Source organism: Pteropus medius, unplaced genomic scaffold (genome assembly GCF_902729225.1).
Source record: "Pteropus medius unplaced genomic scaffold, Ma_sr-lr_union100, whole genome shotgun sequence".
In the NCBI taxonomy this organism is placed as follows: Eukaryota; Metazoa; Chordata; class Mammalia; order Chiroptera; family Pteropodidae; genus Pteropus; species Pteropus medius.
The window spans coordinates 925762-942084 of NW_024351545.1; the positions used below are offsets into that span (position 1 = coordinate 925762).

A 16323-nucleotide genomic window follows, 5' to 3' on the forward strand; every position below is an offset into this window, starting at 1 on the left:
TTATTTTCGGGCTTTTCATCTAGCCAATTTAATCACTGCAGAAAAAAATATATTGACAATTTTCCACTACTACTGAACTCCAGTATTAATTCATTATAGTCAATGAAGGGCATTTTAAATTTCAGATTCCAACTAGCTATCAGAATTCACATGTGCATGCAAATGGGATAATTCTTTCCTTTTAAGATTTCTTCCACAAGTCTCAGATAGATAAAAGATATCCAAAACCTTGAAAATATGAAATGAAAATGACTACGACATGAAACTGAAGAGCAATAAAAAATACATACTTTTAATACTGGGTGAAACAAAAGGAAAACTAGAAAACTTTTCATTCTTATCTTAAAAACTTATGTTAACACTATCTGAAAAGAGGCAAGAGTAAACACTGGTCTTTAAACAGAGGAAAAGAACAGGAAACAGAATTATAGTAATCCAAAATTTTGGAAATGGATATAAAGAAGAAAGTACAATTTTTTTAAGGCAGGGAAGAATTCTTTGTCAAAAAATATAGATGTTATAAATGACAAGACATAAAAATAAAAGGTTGGAGTACAATGACTTGAGGGGGAAAATATAATTGAATTTTATTAGATTCAGTAAGTGAGGTTTCCCCCATACTTACCTTAATTTTATGTGGTTCAAATGGTTTAAATCCTTTATTTTATAATTTCATTTTTGAGGATAGATTAGTACCAAAAGATATTTTTTGCCACACAAAATGAAGGCAACATTTTACCTTTAGTTCTGCCATGCTACAAAGATTAAGTATAAGAACGACATGAAATTCAATAATAAAAATCCAATTCACCTGGACAGGAGAACAGAAAAATCCCATTTCAAGGTACAAAAAAACTCCCTTTATAGCTACTGTTATACTTCCTTTGGCTTTTCACATACTACATACAGGTCCTTAGCTTCCAGAAAAGAAAGTGCCATGAAATACAAATTTCATCAGCAGTCAGGACTATGTATTTAAACCATTTTCATTCTATGGTGATCTTGCAAATTTGTAGAAGTGAAAATACAATCCATATTTCGGGAGGTGGAAGAAGCACTGAATGAGTCTCAGGCAACTGCGTCAGCCTGGTAAGGAACTGAGTTCCCAGCTGTCACAAAGAGAAAGAGGAAACATCTCTCCTTATTTCTGTATTACAGGAATCTCTTTTTCAGGGAAGAAACCTGGCTCAACAGAAGTGAGTACAAGAAGGATTACAAGATTTTTGGCCCTGAAGATACCCTTTGCCTTCCAAGAACAAAACCCTCATCATCCTAAATCCCTCCCAGGAATTTAGAACACAACAAGGTTATCTGATCTGTTATAGAGTGTCATTTGAACAACATAAACATTGGTCTTCAATATACAAATCTGTTAAGTACAAACAAGGATATGAAGACAAGGAGAAAATTTTACTTAAAAACACTGACTGACTAACCAATTCCTTCAAGTATCTGCTGAGCTACTAGGCACCAGGCCCCATGGCAGGCTCTGGGTATATAGGAACAGGTCTTTGTAGTCTGTGACCTAATCTTTCAGAACCCTTTAATTCCTTTAGTACCAAACTCCACTGCTACTCCTTAACCCCAGTCTCCGGCTATTAACCGCCAATCTAACAACCACCACACCTCTCAAAACACCATATGGAGTTAAAAGAAAATCCCACAAAACAAAAAACTTAATATAGATAATAAAAGCTCAAAGACTTGCCACACACTAATAAGATCTATGCAATTTTGAGTATGTCTCATTTTAGAAACTGGATATGAAGGAGGGCTCAAGTACTAAAATGAACTGAGTATCGCAAGATGCTATAAACTCATGAGATTAAGAACAGAAACGTCCCAGGCGGACATCTCCAAATTATAGGCAAAGGTTCTGTAGTAATAAGCTGGCTCCTTTTTTATAATTAACCCGGTTGTGATGATGACAGGAACAACTGAAAGCGGAAGGAGGAAGGGTTTATAGAGGAAGAGGATCAGTTTTCCTCCTCTGTAAATAAGATTTAGTTCATGAAGTCCACTTTAGAATTAAGTACCAGATGCTTAGTCCCTGCCCTCATGATAACATTTCTGACATTAGTAAAATTTCATAAAGCTTATGAGCCAGACCAGTCTCTGACAATGCCTTAGACTCTTAAAGGGCCACAGCTACTTAAAAATGGATTCTGGTACTAGTAACTATATATCTATGTAATGAACATTGAGAGAAAGGTAATACTAATTTGGGGGCCTAAACTAGAAACTATTAACCACCTCACTTTTTTATTCCTAAATTTGAGACCGATGACTTTGCTCTGGAAACACAAACAATTTCCATTATTTGTCAGTCCTTCAAAATACTCCACTCCTGTTATCACCCTCCACCTTTTAATTCGTTGCTTCAGAGTCACCCTGTTGTAAAAGAATACCCAGTGGTTTGAGATTGGCAGGAACACAAATGAATAGAATAGTTAATGAATACAACAAAGTCTGTAGAGTAACAAAGACTGTGGCAAAAGTCCCAGAGCTACTACTTATAAGCTGTGGGGGCCTTGGGAAAATTACTTGACCCTTCTAAGCCTTAGTTTTATTTATCATCTGTAAAATGAGACTAGCTCACTTATCTCAGAAGTTAATTTTTAGCACATGAGAATATATCTAAAGCACTCAGGACAGGGCACAAGTAACTAACTGCTACTTGTTACTAATTCTCTTATTACTATTCCTAAGATGCCTAATTACTGCTTCCCTCCTTCATAACTAGCATACAAATTTATGTTTAGATATCCGGATTCCATGCAAACTCAATTCTGTCAACACAAAACAGATTTTCTAAAAAGTCCCTTTAATTCATTCCTAACTTTCTAATGTTCATGCTAGTAGTAAGTGGAACCTAGAGCAATGATGTCATCTTTTCGAGCAGTCCAGAGCCACATTTTGACTTGGTTATGTTACCTAACACCCACTTCAAAATGGATAAAGCGCTCAAAGCAAATTTTAAGGGAATGAAAGAAAATGTCATAATGAATTGCCTCTTCCCACTCTCAGCTGTTATAGGAGATATTATCACCCTAAATGCAAGTAATCTTTCAGGCCTAAGAATGATGACACATACCATGGAGCAGATTTTCGCTCCATTAAATTAAAATCCTTTCAATAATGTGATGCATGGCCCATCTTTCACAGTTCTGATTGAATCATTGGAAAACAGACTGTTTCCATGCTAAAGTAGTGCTTTTGCATTTATAATATACTAATGGCTTTATATGCAAAAATTATAGCTTGTGCTAAAATTTCACTTCCAATGAATGGTTTCAAGAGGTTCAGTAGAGAAAATAGTAGCAGGCCTACTTAAGTAGTGACTTATGAATATGCCAGGGGAAGCTAAAGATTGAAATGGTTTCAGAAGAAAATGATGCTTAATGGCTACAATGAAGCCTTGTGAAGAGAAATAAAACTGCTGACTAAGTAACCCAAAGCAGGGTGAGTAGCTATGAGTTCCAACAAGCAAACAGCTAAAATTCTACTCCCTGTGATGCTATAAACTACACTTTTTTTTTTTTGCCATAAATTCTTATTGCTTGGTTTCTAAGTTAAAATTCTTATTGTTCGGTTTCTAAATCTTTAGGAGAAAGATAGCTACTTGAGTCACAGTACAAATTACAGAGCTTTCAGAATTTGGTAGATGAAAATATGAGTCAAGGACAAGTGGGGAAAAAAAGAACAGCCCAGTCCTACATTAGAAAGATTGCGTATTTAAAACTAAGGTGCAAGGCTGTCCATTTTAAACGACAGGAGGAAACTACTTTCAAACAGAATCACTAAAGACTAAATCCACTTATATATTAAAGACCTTATCCTTTTAAACTAAAAATATAAACATAAAATATTTTGAACATGCTGAAAGAATACTCCTAAATTTATGAAAACTTCTAAAATTGACACATTTAAAAATATGTAATATATGTCAAATATAGAATTATGTAGGGAGTTTTCTTTTCACATGTAAATTTCTTTCAGGTATGTTCCTCATTTATAATTTTGTGTCAAAAGTTTTTTCACCTTTTTCTATCTTCATGAAGTAAACCTTATTCCTAGACCCTCACGTTAGTATTTCAAATATTCTTTAGGGACATACAGTTTTTCTCCATATACTTTAATAGAAATAACAAAATTATGAGTGATAGCTTCACAGGAAACATAATTACATTTGCCCAAAGTAAAACCTTATGCTAGAAGAACTAAAAATTGTCATTATAGTAGGTAATATACTCAATTAGAAAAAAAAAATACAATTTCAAAACCAATAATGCATTTGGGTAGAGCAATTAGAATAAAATAATTCATGCAGGATTAATAATGTATTTAGTTTTTAAAGTAAAATTTTAGTAATCATTGGAAAATAAATGAACAAGATGAAAGCCCTATCATTAAGCAAGGAACCCGATTTGTAAGCAGGGAAAAATTACACATTAAAATTCCATTTTTCAAACAGGAAAGTGTAATTTTATTCTCATGTCTTACCAACACACACAGAGCCAGTTGATCTCTCTGATTTAACTCCCCATTCCCATTCTCTCACTTTTCAGAATAGGAAAGTGCAGTCCAAACTGCCGACTAATAGTCTCAGGTTGAACTAGGTAATGCCATATTCAAGATCCAAATGCAAGTATCCCACCGTGCAGTATGACGCTCTTTCTGTCAAACATTACGCCAAACATTAAAACTTGCCATTTAAGAAAAATATGTCTTCTAGGCACAAATCAGGTCCATGGCAGCCCGGTGTATCACTGATTTGAGCACTGGTATTGTGTCTTATGTATGCCATTGTTATAAACATGCCTATTCCAATGTGAAATTTTCTCTAATACACAAATACTTATATGTGGCTAAATAATAATTTTACTGATAAAAATACCAAGATACTACTCATATACGGAACAAGCAGCATTTACATTAAAGTTGTGTAGACAGATTATTTTAGTTATTTCCTTGTGCTTTTTTCAGGCCACATATTTCCAACCTCCAATATTGAAGGAATGCCATCTTGTGAAAATAATCCTTATTTTATATAAAATAGCAACTCTTAACTTGTTTTTAAAAGGACCTAATATCTATTTTAGTTACAGGGGTACTGACTTCAAAAACAGCAGTACGTAAAATTCTTGTAGTTCCTCTCACACCTACTTCAGTTCAAAATTGCTGTTCGACTGTGCAGCAAGAAAACCACAGCAAACCAATTATTTAAAAGATCAAAAATAAGTGGAAATAGAAACATGTAAAACAATTTATATATAGTATACTACCTTTCATGTAACAAAGGAAGAAAATAAGAATATGTATTTCTCTTCATTTGTATTTACATAAAGACACTGGAAGGATAAATTAATAATAAAAATATTTACCTATAGAGTGGAGATATAAATAAGAATAAGAGGTATGGGCAGAAGCAAAACTCAATGTTAACATTTTTACGATCTTGATTTTGGGACAATGTGAATCTCTTATTCATTTCAAAAATTTAAATGTAAAAAATTAGAGGTACAAAATATTCAGTGACAGAATATCCATAGTTAAGTATGATTTAATTATAATCTTCTTGAGGACAGAGGAACCCGTGTACTTTAAGCATTCTATCTTCATAACCTAGGGCAGAGCCTAGCACACAATTGTGTGTAATAAATGTAGGATTAGTCATTTTGAAATTGTTTCTAAAGGATGCAGAAATAATATTCCACAACCTAGATACAGTAGTAACTTCCACACGTGGGAAGAAAAGGGTTGAAAGGGAAGACAAAAAAGAGAGGGGAAACATTTTTTATGTAAAGTCTTCATATTTACTTTATTACTATCTACAATTAAAAATAAAGGACAAAATGTTCTTATGCTCAATCTTCCCCTGGATAAATGCTTGAAGTAGACTATAAGCTGAAACATGAGAAGCTACTGACACTCTTAATATTATCAAAAATTTTAGTTAACAAATTATTAATGCCAATTTTCCATTTAAAGTACCATACAGAAAGCAGCAATGCAGGAAATTTTTAGTTCTCTCAATAACAAATACCCAACAACTACAACCAGTATATTTCAGGTTCATCAGTCCTTCCTGTTTCTGGAATGTTTTTCTTACCATTCATTTCTATCCCTGAAGCTATCTTCAATATCTTTTTCCCATTCATCAAATGTTACTGTGAAGCCGCATCAAATCTTAAAGAAATAAGAACTGCTGCTCTATTAAAAAAAAGTTTGCTGGGCCATTAAATAGTTACAAGGTTAAATAGGAGTCAAAAACTACAAGAATCCTTCTCAGGATACAGTTAATAATGTCCTCATCCAAAGACCTAAAGGTTTCTTAATACGAAACTTAACGGTAGAGCAGTGATTCTTGGGTTTGATACTGCATCACCCTGAAATTATTCACTGTCTCAAGGGCATACTGCAGGAACTTCTTTAAAAGTGTAAATCTGTTTTAATTCATTAAATGACTCATTTATCTAGCAAAATGTTCACTTTTATGGGAATTAAGTAGTGTGAAAAGACACTGATATCATGAGTAATCAGAATGGAGTAACCCCTTTCAAGAATAACAGAAAACTGCCAAGTTTAAGGCCAACAGGGCACTTACTTATATAGAAGCATTCCCTCTTACAAAGTTCCCTTTTTAAATATATGTGTGTGTGTGTGTGTGTAAAGTTTAATCTTATATCCATTACCAAGTAGTTGCTATAGAAAAAAATGTATTAAATTGAAGCTCAACACAACATTAATGCCACTCAAATGGGTGAATAGTGAAACAAACTGTGGTACATCCCCACCATGGAATACTGCTCAGTAACAGAAAGAATGAAGTATTGATACAACAACTTGAATGAACAGACAGAATATCAGAATATCATGCTGAGTGAAAAAAGCTGATCCCAAAAGGCTACCATACCACATAGTCTCATTGACGTAACATTCCTGAAATTAAAAATTATAAAAATGGAGCACAAGAGATCTCTCTGTATTACTTCTTATAACTATATGTGCAACTAAAATTATTTCAAAATTAAAACTTTAATTTAAAAAAATCACTAATAATATTTGGGTCACCTCACCAAAAGCAGATTTAGGTGACAATCTCAGAAACCAGTCAGTATACAAAGCCTTTACCAGCCAAAAGAAGAAAGAATAGATAAAATGACAAAATAGCAACAAAAAAAGAAGTGTTAGAGAAATTAAAGTAATATGGTTATTAATGAATATCTAATGAACATTTAGTTATGTTTAGGGACATATTAGATTTCACTCAGTATTAATTCATGATGGAAAAGGCTTACCCGATGCTTTGCCTTAATTTTCTTCCTATATGCTTCCTTGTCAAATTTGTCCTCTTCTTGAAGCCTTTCCTTTGCTTTATCTAAGTTGATACCACCAGTGTCATCCTCTTCCTCAGTATCCTTCAAGACAGATTTCTGCATTTGTGGCCACTGCTGAACCAACTGCAGAAAGGAAAAGGTTAAGTATGGGACAGGAGACAGCAAACATCAACAGAATACCATTTCCTTTTGTATAACAATTTTGAAATGCTGCGTATAGACACTTTGTGCCTTACTACCTACATTTCTTAAACTTTCTAACAAAGTTTATAATTAAAATGAGCTAGCCACAGAAAAGACTGTCCCAATTAGGGTAAATAATGCTGCTGTAACCCAGTGAGAGCAGTATTAAAGGAAAATTTCATTAAATAATTTGGAGAAGGTAGTTGCCTCAAAATCATTTTAAACACTGTTCTTAGTATGCCATATTTCACCAACGTGGGTCCACAACGACCTGCAGAGGGCCATAGCCAGGCTGACCACAGTGCCCCCACGCCAGCTGCCATGGCACCTTGTATGTACTTCCAACGCTTTCCTTACTATACTGGGTTGTTTTACTTTTCTGGTTTTCTTACTGGAATTAATCTCCTTGAGGGCAGTCATATGTCTTTTTATGTATTCTCAGAGCCCAACACAGTACATGGCACACATTAGGTGCTCAAAATTGATCGATGGATCACGTATCAACTATTATAACACATAAAGACTGAAATAACTAAGAGTAAAGGAGAGAATTTGAGTTTCACAGGTCTGCTCAGTTCTAAATGATTTTACGCATATAATTTATAGTTAGGAACAAGGTGACACAGAAGTCAGGGCACTGATCTTGGAGCCAGGAGACATGGCTTAATGCCCTGGCTTTCTCATCAGGCCACGGCATGATCCTGAATAAATTACTTAATCTCTGGCACCTGCGTCCTTGTCTGATAAATAAGGTTTGTTTGACTAAATAATCTTCTAGGCCTAACACAGTTAAATTCTATAGACAATTTAGACAAAATGATTCTTATTTTACCTAATAAGTGATTACCAGTAGGATTTAAGTAGCTGCCACTATTTTTGAAAGACTGCTAGTTAACCGGCAGGCAAATGGAAGCTGGAGGCACACTTATCGCAGGTATTAATGTCTCCCCTCACTCTTGTCACCACCATAGTCATTCTTTAGGATGAGATCCCTACAGAGTCTCAACTTTGGCAGTGATTGGGGGTCACAAATATACTACATAAGCAGCCATGAAAGCAGTCACTGACACTAATGAAGAAGCAGTGAGATCAGCTGTGACAGTAAGAATGCCATCCATTGCTCTGACTTGTCACCTCTTTTTCTATCAGAGGAAAAAATAAGTCCATCTCTCTGTGGGCTGAACAAATAGTAGCATTTCTTTGGGAGTTTTAGATCAGAAGTTTCAATGTGGCTCACAGTCACACAGAGTCCTATCAGCAATAAGCTTACACTGAAATATTTCATAGTTAAAGATTTACATTCACCTTGCAGGTAATTGGTATAACCTGTGCAGTTAAACTTAGTAGCACAGTAAGGAACCTCATTATCCTAACAGCATTAATCGTGTTTTACAGTAAGCATCTGATATAATACAACTATATTCTAGATTTAGACTGCTTCTCAGGTGCTAACCTCTTTTTAGTAATTTCATGAAGATTCATTAATTATCAATTACATAGGCTTCCTCTGCAACTACCAACAACATTAAACTGTACTTTATTTTGTAAGTTTTCATATGATTTATACACCATTTCATTCCATATTATTAGTGCAAATCTGGGCTTCTGAAGAAAAGCAGCCTTCTCCAAATCTAATGTGATACATTAGAGCTGGTATAAAAAGTTCTTTTATTTTGTTGGGGTATTAGACAATGGTTCATTCATGCAATAAACTTTCTCTAAGGGTTAACTGTATGTTAGGCACTGTTCTAAGTACTAAAGACAGAGTAGTGAGCAAAGTCAGGTCAACAAATGCCTTCCCTCATGTAGCCAGTCTCATTCTGTTGGAGTGGAAGAAATGTACAACAACCAAATATAGAATAAACTATATAGTAAGTGCTATGGGGAAAAAAGGACAGAGAAAAGGAAATGGGATTGTGGTAGGTGTGGAGTGCTGTGTGATGTATCAGGATGAACAGGGAAACACATAGGTTGGTGAGAATAAAACTGAGATATGATATTCAGTATGACCACTAACTACTAACCATTACTCTTTAGGTAAGTCACTTGATTTTCTAGATGTTCTTCCTCTTTGAAAACAAAGATAATATTAATATGTAATAGAGTGACCTTTCATTAGCTATCTGTGAGTGGTAACCCCTTCCCTACTCTATGGGTATATATTTACACTAAGACCAAAGTAATGGTGAGATGAAAACCAAGCACCTATGTGTCTGAGATTATTTTAAAACAGAGAATTCCTTCTCATAGCAGGCCAGTACGTAAGAAACATGCCAATACACCATCTAAAATTGAGGAACTGCAAAGCAGAGACTTGAGTCCAGCAAAAGAAGCTATGGTGAGTAGTTGTGTTATTATTCTTGCACCTTTTCCCATAGAACATGTCAATGAATACCGTGAGGGGAAAAAAAATTAATAATTAAAAGTGGAATTTAGGAAGTTCAAAATCAACTCTATTGTTATCATCAATAAGTATCTCAGTTTACTGACAATAAAACATTCTCGCCTATAGGTATATAGCTGATGAAATGTCTACAGTAACAGGAAATGCCTACTGTGCTTTAGAGAAACATTCTTTTTTTCTCATCAGTGAATGGGCAGTTAGCAGGAGAGTTAAACTCTTTATAAGACTTGGAATGTACAGTAAGTCCTCACTTAACACCATTGATACATTCTCTGTAACATCAAGTGAAACAACCTATAAAGAACCCAATTTTACCCTAGGCTAATTGATATAAACAAGAGTTAAGTTCCTACATCATCTCACTAACATTATAATGAAAGGACATTATTTGAGGACCTGCTATACCCCGGAAATGAAGCACTTAAGAATCTTACCTCCCCTTCATCAGTAAATGTTATCTTCTTATTCACTTTAAAATTTCTCTTCATTACTTTTTTTGCTTCTGCAACCTTGGTCACTTTTTTCTTGACACTGGATTTAGAAGCTTCTTTTTTCTATGTGAGAATATACAAAAAAAACAGATGATTAAGTAAATGGCTGCTTTACATTAACAATTTAACTCTGGTAATATATTTTCCAAAACTGAGTGCCTTTACTGCTCATTGGCTAATGAGAAGCACCAAAAATACTGTCTAGAAATGAAATTATTAGACTTATTAATTAAGCATGAATAAGACAAATGTTAGACATAAATAACCTTTGAAATCTATTCTATTACTAAAACTATGCTAATCTGATAATGATGAAGCGCCAGAAACTATATGGTAATGTGATAAATGGACATTTTATATAAATAAAAGTATCTTCCAACTAAAAAATAGAGCACATTTTTAAAACAACTCTAATCTCCAAGTGCAAACAAACTTTTAGGCTAGAAAAATGTTTACTTCAAAAGCAACGACTAAAATAAATTGTTTACGACTCAAGATTCTTCTTCTCGTTATAGTAATTTACCAAATGAGCACTGGAAAACATCCTGTGATAACTATGCTGCATGCAAAAGTGAGATGGAGTAAGAGTACTTTAACAGGGATTCACTGATAAGCACCTATCAAATGTCAGAAAACCATTAGAGCAAGATATTAAAAATACAAAGCCACTGCTTACTTATGCTAAATGAGTGCTGAGTGAACCATCTGAGATAGGAAGATGCAGGTCATACCATAGCCTTCTTTGATGCGTAACAAGAATTAACACCTTTGGGAAGAATTTGGATTATCTTCCTCAAATTCAAGCCAGTAGTACCAGTGGTGGTACTTAGTAAACTAATATAAGACAGACTCCATTAGATGAATAGACAGAGTGAGCAGAAGTCTTTGGCACAGTAGATAAGAAAATGGCTTTGAATTCAAGCTCTGCCACTTATGAGCTGTGAAAGAAGAGCAAGTTACTTAACCTTTGTGCTTTAGTTGTAAATTGAGGTTAACAGTACCTATCTCGTAGGGCTGCTAGGAAGAGGTTGGTAATAAATGTAAAATATACAAAATATAAGGGTTAGATAAACCTCAAATAACCACTATTATATATTGATTTCATGCTACCTAAAGAAACTGTGCCAACCGCACAGACTCTTCTTAATATGCAAAATCCTAGACTTCGAGCTTTCTAGTTGATTGGTTTTTAAACTCTGTACCATAGGGAACCAGCCAAGGAAAAGTAAGAAAAGAGGGACTGATCTAAGAAACAAAAATTATCAGAAGCGTTGAGAAGATGTACATTAGTTACAACTGTTACATTATGGTAATAAATGTGCACAAAAAGAACAATTCATTTAATAAAGTAAATATTATTAACAATATAAATACAAAAATGCTTAAAAATAAAACACCATAAAATCAAAACAAACTTAGTAAAATAGGTTTGTGACAAGTTATTAATAAATATTTCTAGATAATGAAAATATTTATGAAAATCAGCTAGAGCCTATGCAATAATGTTATGACTTAAGTACAAGAAAGTCTTGACACTGATGGTTCTGTTATGTGAGTATTACTAACACTGCTTTTGTATTTCTGGTTCTTACTATATGCAAACCATAGTATCAGACCACAAATCAATTAGTACTTAAGAATCTACTAGGATTTTAAATCCATAAAATGTTTACAAAAAGAATAATCTCCTCTGAGGTAACTCCTTTTTATTACATCAGACAGAGACATCAATATGCTACAATCAATATATCTGACAAGATTTCTACAAAAAGAGAGGTTTTGCATTTCTTCTTCCCATTGGACACCCTATCTCCTCCACGCCCCAGTGACTGCATGAATGTTACCATCTGGTGGCATAATGCCCTAAACTGGTGTGCCCATCCCGCACAAACCCCTCCCCAACACTGTGCTCTAAGATACATTACTATTATTCTCCCTCAGGTAATATTACAGTATTTCTTCATTTCCTTATCTCGCTTCTGAGAGTAAATGAGTCAACTATGTGATGGTAAAACTCCTAAATTGAAAGGGAACAGGATGGCAGGAAGCTCATTACTGAAATAAGTTGCTATCTGTATGACACCATGTAAACCCAGGGCATTAATAAGAGCCCCTCCTCCACTTCCTCCCAATCATAACTTCTACAACTTTCTCTCCACAAACTTATCAAAGACCACCACCAACAGACCGCCAGGCTTGTCGACTGTGTTATTGACTCCTGTGGGATCTTCTGGTTTTTATGGTTAGGTCAGTTCTTAAGGATCTTGGGCTGGCTGATATTCTGTCATTATACCTCTATTAATGATACAGAGAATGCTGATCAAACTTAAGAGGCTCATTTTAATATAAAAATAACAAACAAAAGTTGTAATCACTTAAAAATAAAAATTCCTAGGAAAGTTTGCAACAGGAGCAAACTATCTGAGGGTGATGGTGATGCTCTAAATCCTGACAAGAGTTTGAGTTACACGGGTGCACACATTTGTCAAAACTTATCTAGTGTTACATTTAAATTGGTGCATTTTGTTCTACATAAATTTCTATCTCAAAAAAGAATTCTATAAGCAAATATTGAACTTTAGTTAATGTCAGGCAAACTGAAGTATGTAAGAGAAAGTATATGATGTTGGCAACTTACTCTGAAATGTGCTAAATAAGAAAGGATGATGGATGAGTAGGTGGAGAATTGCATGATAAAGGTAATATGGTAAAGGGTTAATTATAGAATATGAGTGGTGGCTATTTTGGTGTCCAAAAGTATATTTTTTTTACTTTTCTGTATGTTTGAAATTTTTTGTAATAAAATATAAAACCCCGGTCCCAGGAATGAGAGAAATAACGGGAAGAAAAGATGCCAGAAACTGTCAGAACAGAACACAGGTCAGTCAGGAAAACAATCCTGCAGAGTGGAATCTTGGAGTAATGAGGGTCAACTGGAAGAGCTTTAGGAAAATCCATGAAACCACTGAAATTATGCAACAAAATTTGGGGGTATTTGCATCATTGCATATTTATGGTTTATAATGGTTTCTAAAAGGGATCTATGATCTCTCCCTCAAAAAAAAGCTAATATTTTTTGTTTGTTTGGGGGAAGCCACTGAAAGAATGAACAGAAATGCCGACATGGGTGAAAAAAAAAACACATTTTTATTATATTTTTCCCACAGGCATGGCTTTGTTCTGATATTCTAGAGTTATTCTTCACTCAAATATGCACTGTCATCAAGACGCAAGATATCATAGTATATACTGGGGCCCCAGCAGTGAAAAAGACAGGAAGACTACCGACTCACTGAGCCTAACCCTATCAGTGGAAAAATAAAATTCAACCAGTGAAAAATATTATTCAATCACAAGTGTAGTAATGCACAGAAAAAAATACACAGTATGAATGAATCAATGTAATAGGGTGCGCCTTTAGAAGAAGTCAAAGAAAACTTCCTTTTGAGGGACAGATGTTTGAACTGATCAGAAAACAACCAAACACTGCTGCATACTGGCTCATCAGTGATAACAAATACCTTCTGTATGTCCACTGATGGCGTATTTCACATATGGCTTAGTTCAATGTCATTCTTTTGAGTATTATTTCTAGCAGGTAATACACGTTCCTTTATTTTGTAAAGGATATTCAGTTTAAAAATTGCCATTCACATCCTCTTCACCCACCTCAGCTTACCTCCCAGGAAGCAAGCAAGCACTGTTACTAGCTTTTCCTGTATCCTTCCAGAGACTTCCTACCCATTCAAGAACACCAAATTACTAAAAGAGCTGTCCCTGCAATGAATAGCCTTGTTTATACACCTTCATATACATGTGCATATATATATATATCTAGGATACATTTCTATACTTGAAGTGCTCACAGTATGTGCATTTAAATTTCAAAAAATATTTCCAAGTAACCCTCCACAGAAGTTATACAAATTTATACTCCCACCAAAAATTTGAGAGTCACCAATTCTCCACATCTATTCAAACAAAATTAATTAGGCTTTATGTTTGCCAGTCGACTAGGTGAAAAAAATTTCATCTCAGGAAGTTTTAATTTGCATTTGTATTATTTTAAGCATAGCAGAACATCTTTACAAAGGCATTTTTTCCTGTGCACTATATACATTCTTTATCAGTATTTTTATTGATTCCTGGCATTTCATTTATTGATTTGTGGGATCTCTTCGTTTGTTTAAGATGCGTTAACATTTTCTCCCACTTCATCACTTATGTTTAGACTTTGCCATATGGAGAAATATTTTGTTATTTATTTTTTATTTTTTTGCCAAGTGTATATTTTTAATTGTTATACAATAAATTTTTTAAAATAAAATTGTCTGGGTTTGTGCCATACTTGGAAATACCCTTCCAACTGAAAGACTTAAAAAAAATAAATTTAACTTAAATTAAATCTGCAATTAAAATGCAGATTTTACTTTTCTTAAAAGTTTCAACGTTGGCTCTTGGACAAGGGGGAAAGTGCTCATTAATAATTTTAAATTTCTATTCATTAGGTCACAAAAAATATAAAGTATATCTATTGTTAGAGAAGAGTTCTAGTGTGACTATAAGACTTTATATTATTGGTACGAAGACGAAATTTGCAGCAGCCAGACAGTATTAAAGATTTTCTTACAAGATGTAAAACATCAAAATGCAATTTTCATTTCTATTTGCACTTCTTCCTCAGCATGTATGCTAGACTTCAAAATAAAATGCCAAAAGGAAAATATCATAAAATACAAAACTGATAAAGCATCAAGTCATTCTCAAAGTCCTGTGATAGCTGTAGGAGGTTGCCACAAATAACTTGGAAGATAAAAGAACAGCAAATTAAGATGTACAAATTGGTAGTTACGAAACAGTCACATGGATGTAAAGTACAGCATAGGAAATATAGTCAAATAATATAGTAATGGCTATGTATAGTGCCAGGTGGATACTAGACTAATTGGGGGATCACTTCATAAATTATATAAATGTCTAACGACTGTGCTGTACACTTGAAACTAATATAACATATTAAAAACAACAACAAGAACCATCACATAAACAATAATGGTTCCTACTAAAAGGACCATGTTAGTTAACACTGGCTACAAAGAGATGCAAAATATAATCAGTGAAAAAAGTCTACCCTAGTCTTGGTATTGGCTAGGCTGTTACTCTTTAAAATAACATTTAGCTTGAATAAAGATTTATCTTCCTGGGGTGGAGGGGAAACCTAGCTTCACATAAGCATTACTACTAGATATCTTGGAAAAATAAAAGTATAGTATTGCAAAAGAAAAAGTATCCATATTGCATAAGGAAATGAAAGTTAGAATTAAAGGTTAAGATTTTTGTTTCCTTAAAGTAGCTCCCACATGCATCACTGAATAATTAAAAGTTTATAATTGCAACTATCTAAAAACAGAAGGAACCAACAAAATAAAGAACTATCAAGCTTGATGGAGATGTCAAAAAAATGCCTATTATAGCCTAAGCCTTCAAATAAACGATAAGGGCATTTCCTAGCATTTATAAACACCGTCTCTTCAAAGCTTAAATGTACTTTAGATATTTCCATCACCTATATAACCAAACTTTCCTAGAAGTTGATTTAAAAAAAAAAAAAGGCAAAACCATCTGCTGTGTAAGCATATTTCCTTTGTCATCTTAAATTTAATGAACTACAATATTTCACATATTCTAATTTTACAGTACAAATTAAGGATGCACTGTTTGACATTTTAAAGCCATCTACAAAATCTTTTCTTAAGAAATAAACTTCCCTGATGATTAGTAATGTTAGACACTTTTTCATATATCTATTGACTATTTGTATGTTTCCTTTGGAAAAAAGTCTAGGAAGGTCCTTTGCCCATTATTCAATCGGATGATGATGATGATGATGATGATAATGATGATG

The 16323-nt window shown here is 33.9% G+C and overlaps 1 protein-coding gene across 2 annotated transcripts in view; it reads right to left on the minus strand.

The window, feature by feature from the left end:
• DDX10 (DEAD-box helicase 10) overlaps positions 1 to 16323 on the minus strand; it is a 229063-nt gene that overhangs the window by 81596 nt on the left and 131144 nt on the right. For both annotated transcript variants that reach the window (XM_039843503.1, XM_039843502.1), the window contains exons 14-15: positions 10362 to 10481; positions 7302 to 7463 (exon numbers count right to left, since the gene is read on the minus strand). In XM_039843503.1, the coding sequence (XP_039699437.1) occupies positions 7302 to 7463; positions 10362 to 10481 (282 nt within the window). The remainder of the gene's footprint in view (positions 1 to 7301; positions 7464 to 10361; positions 10482 to 16323) is intronic.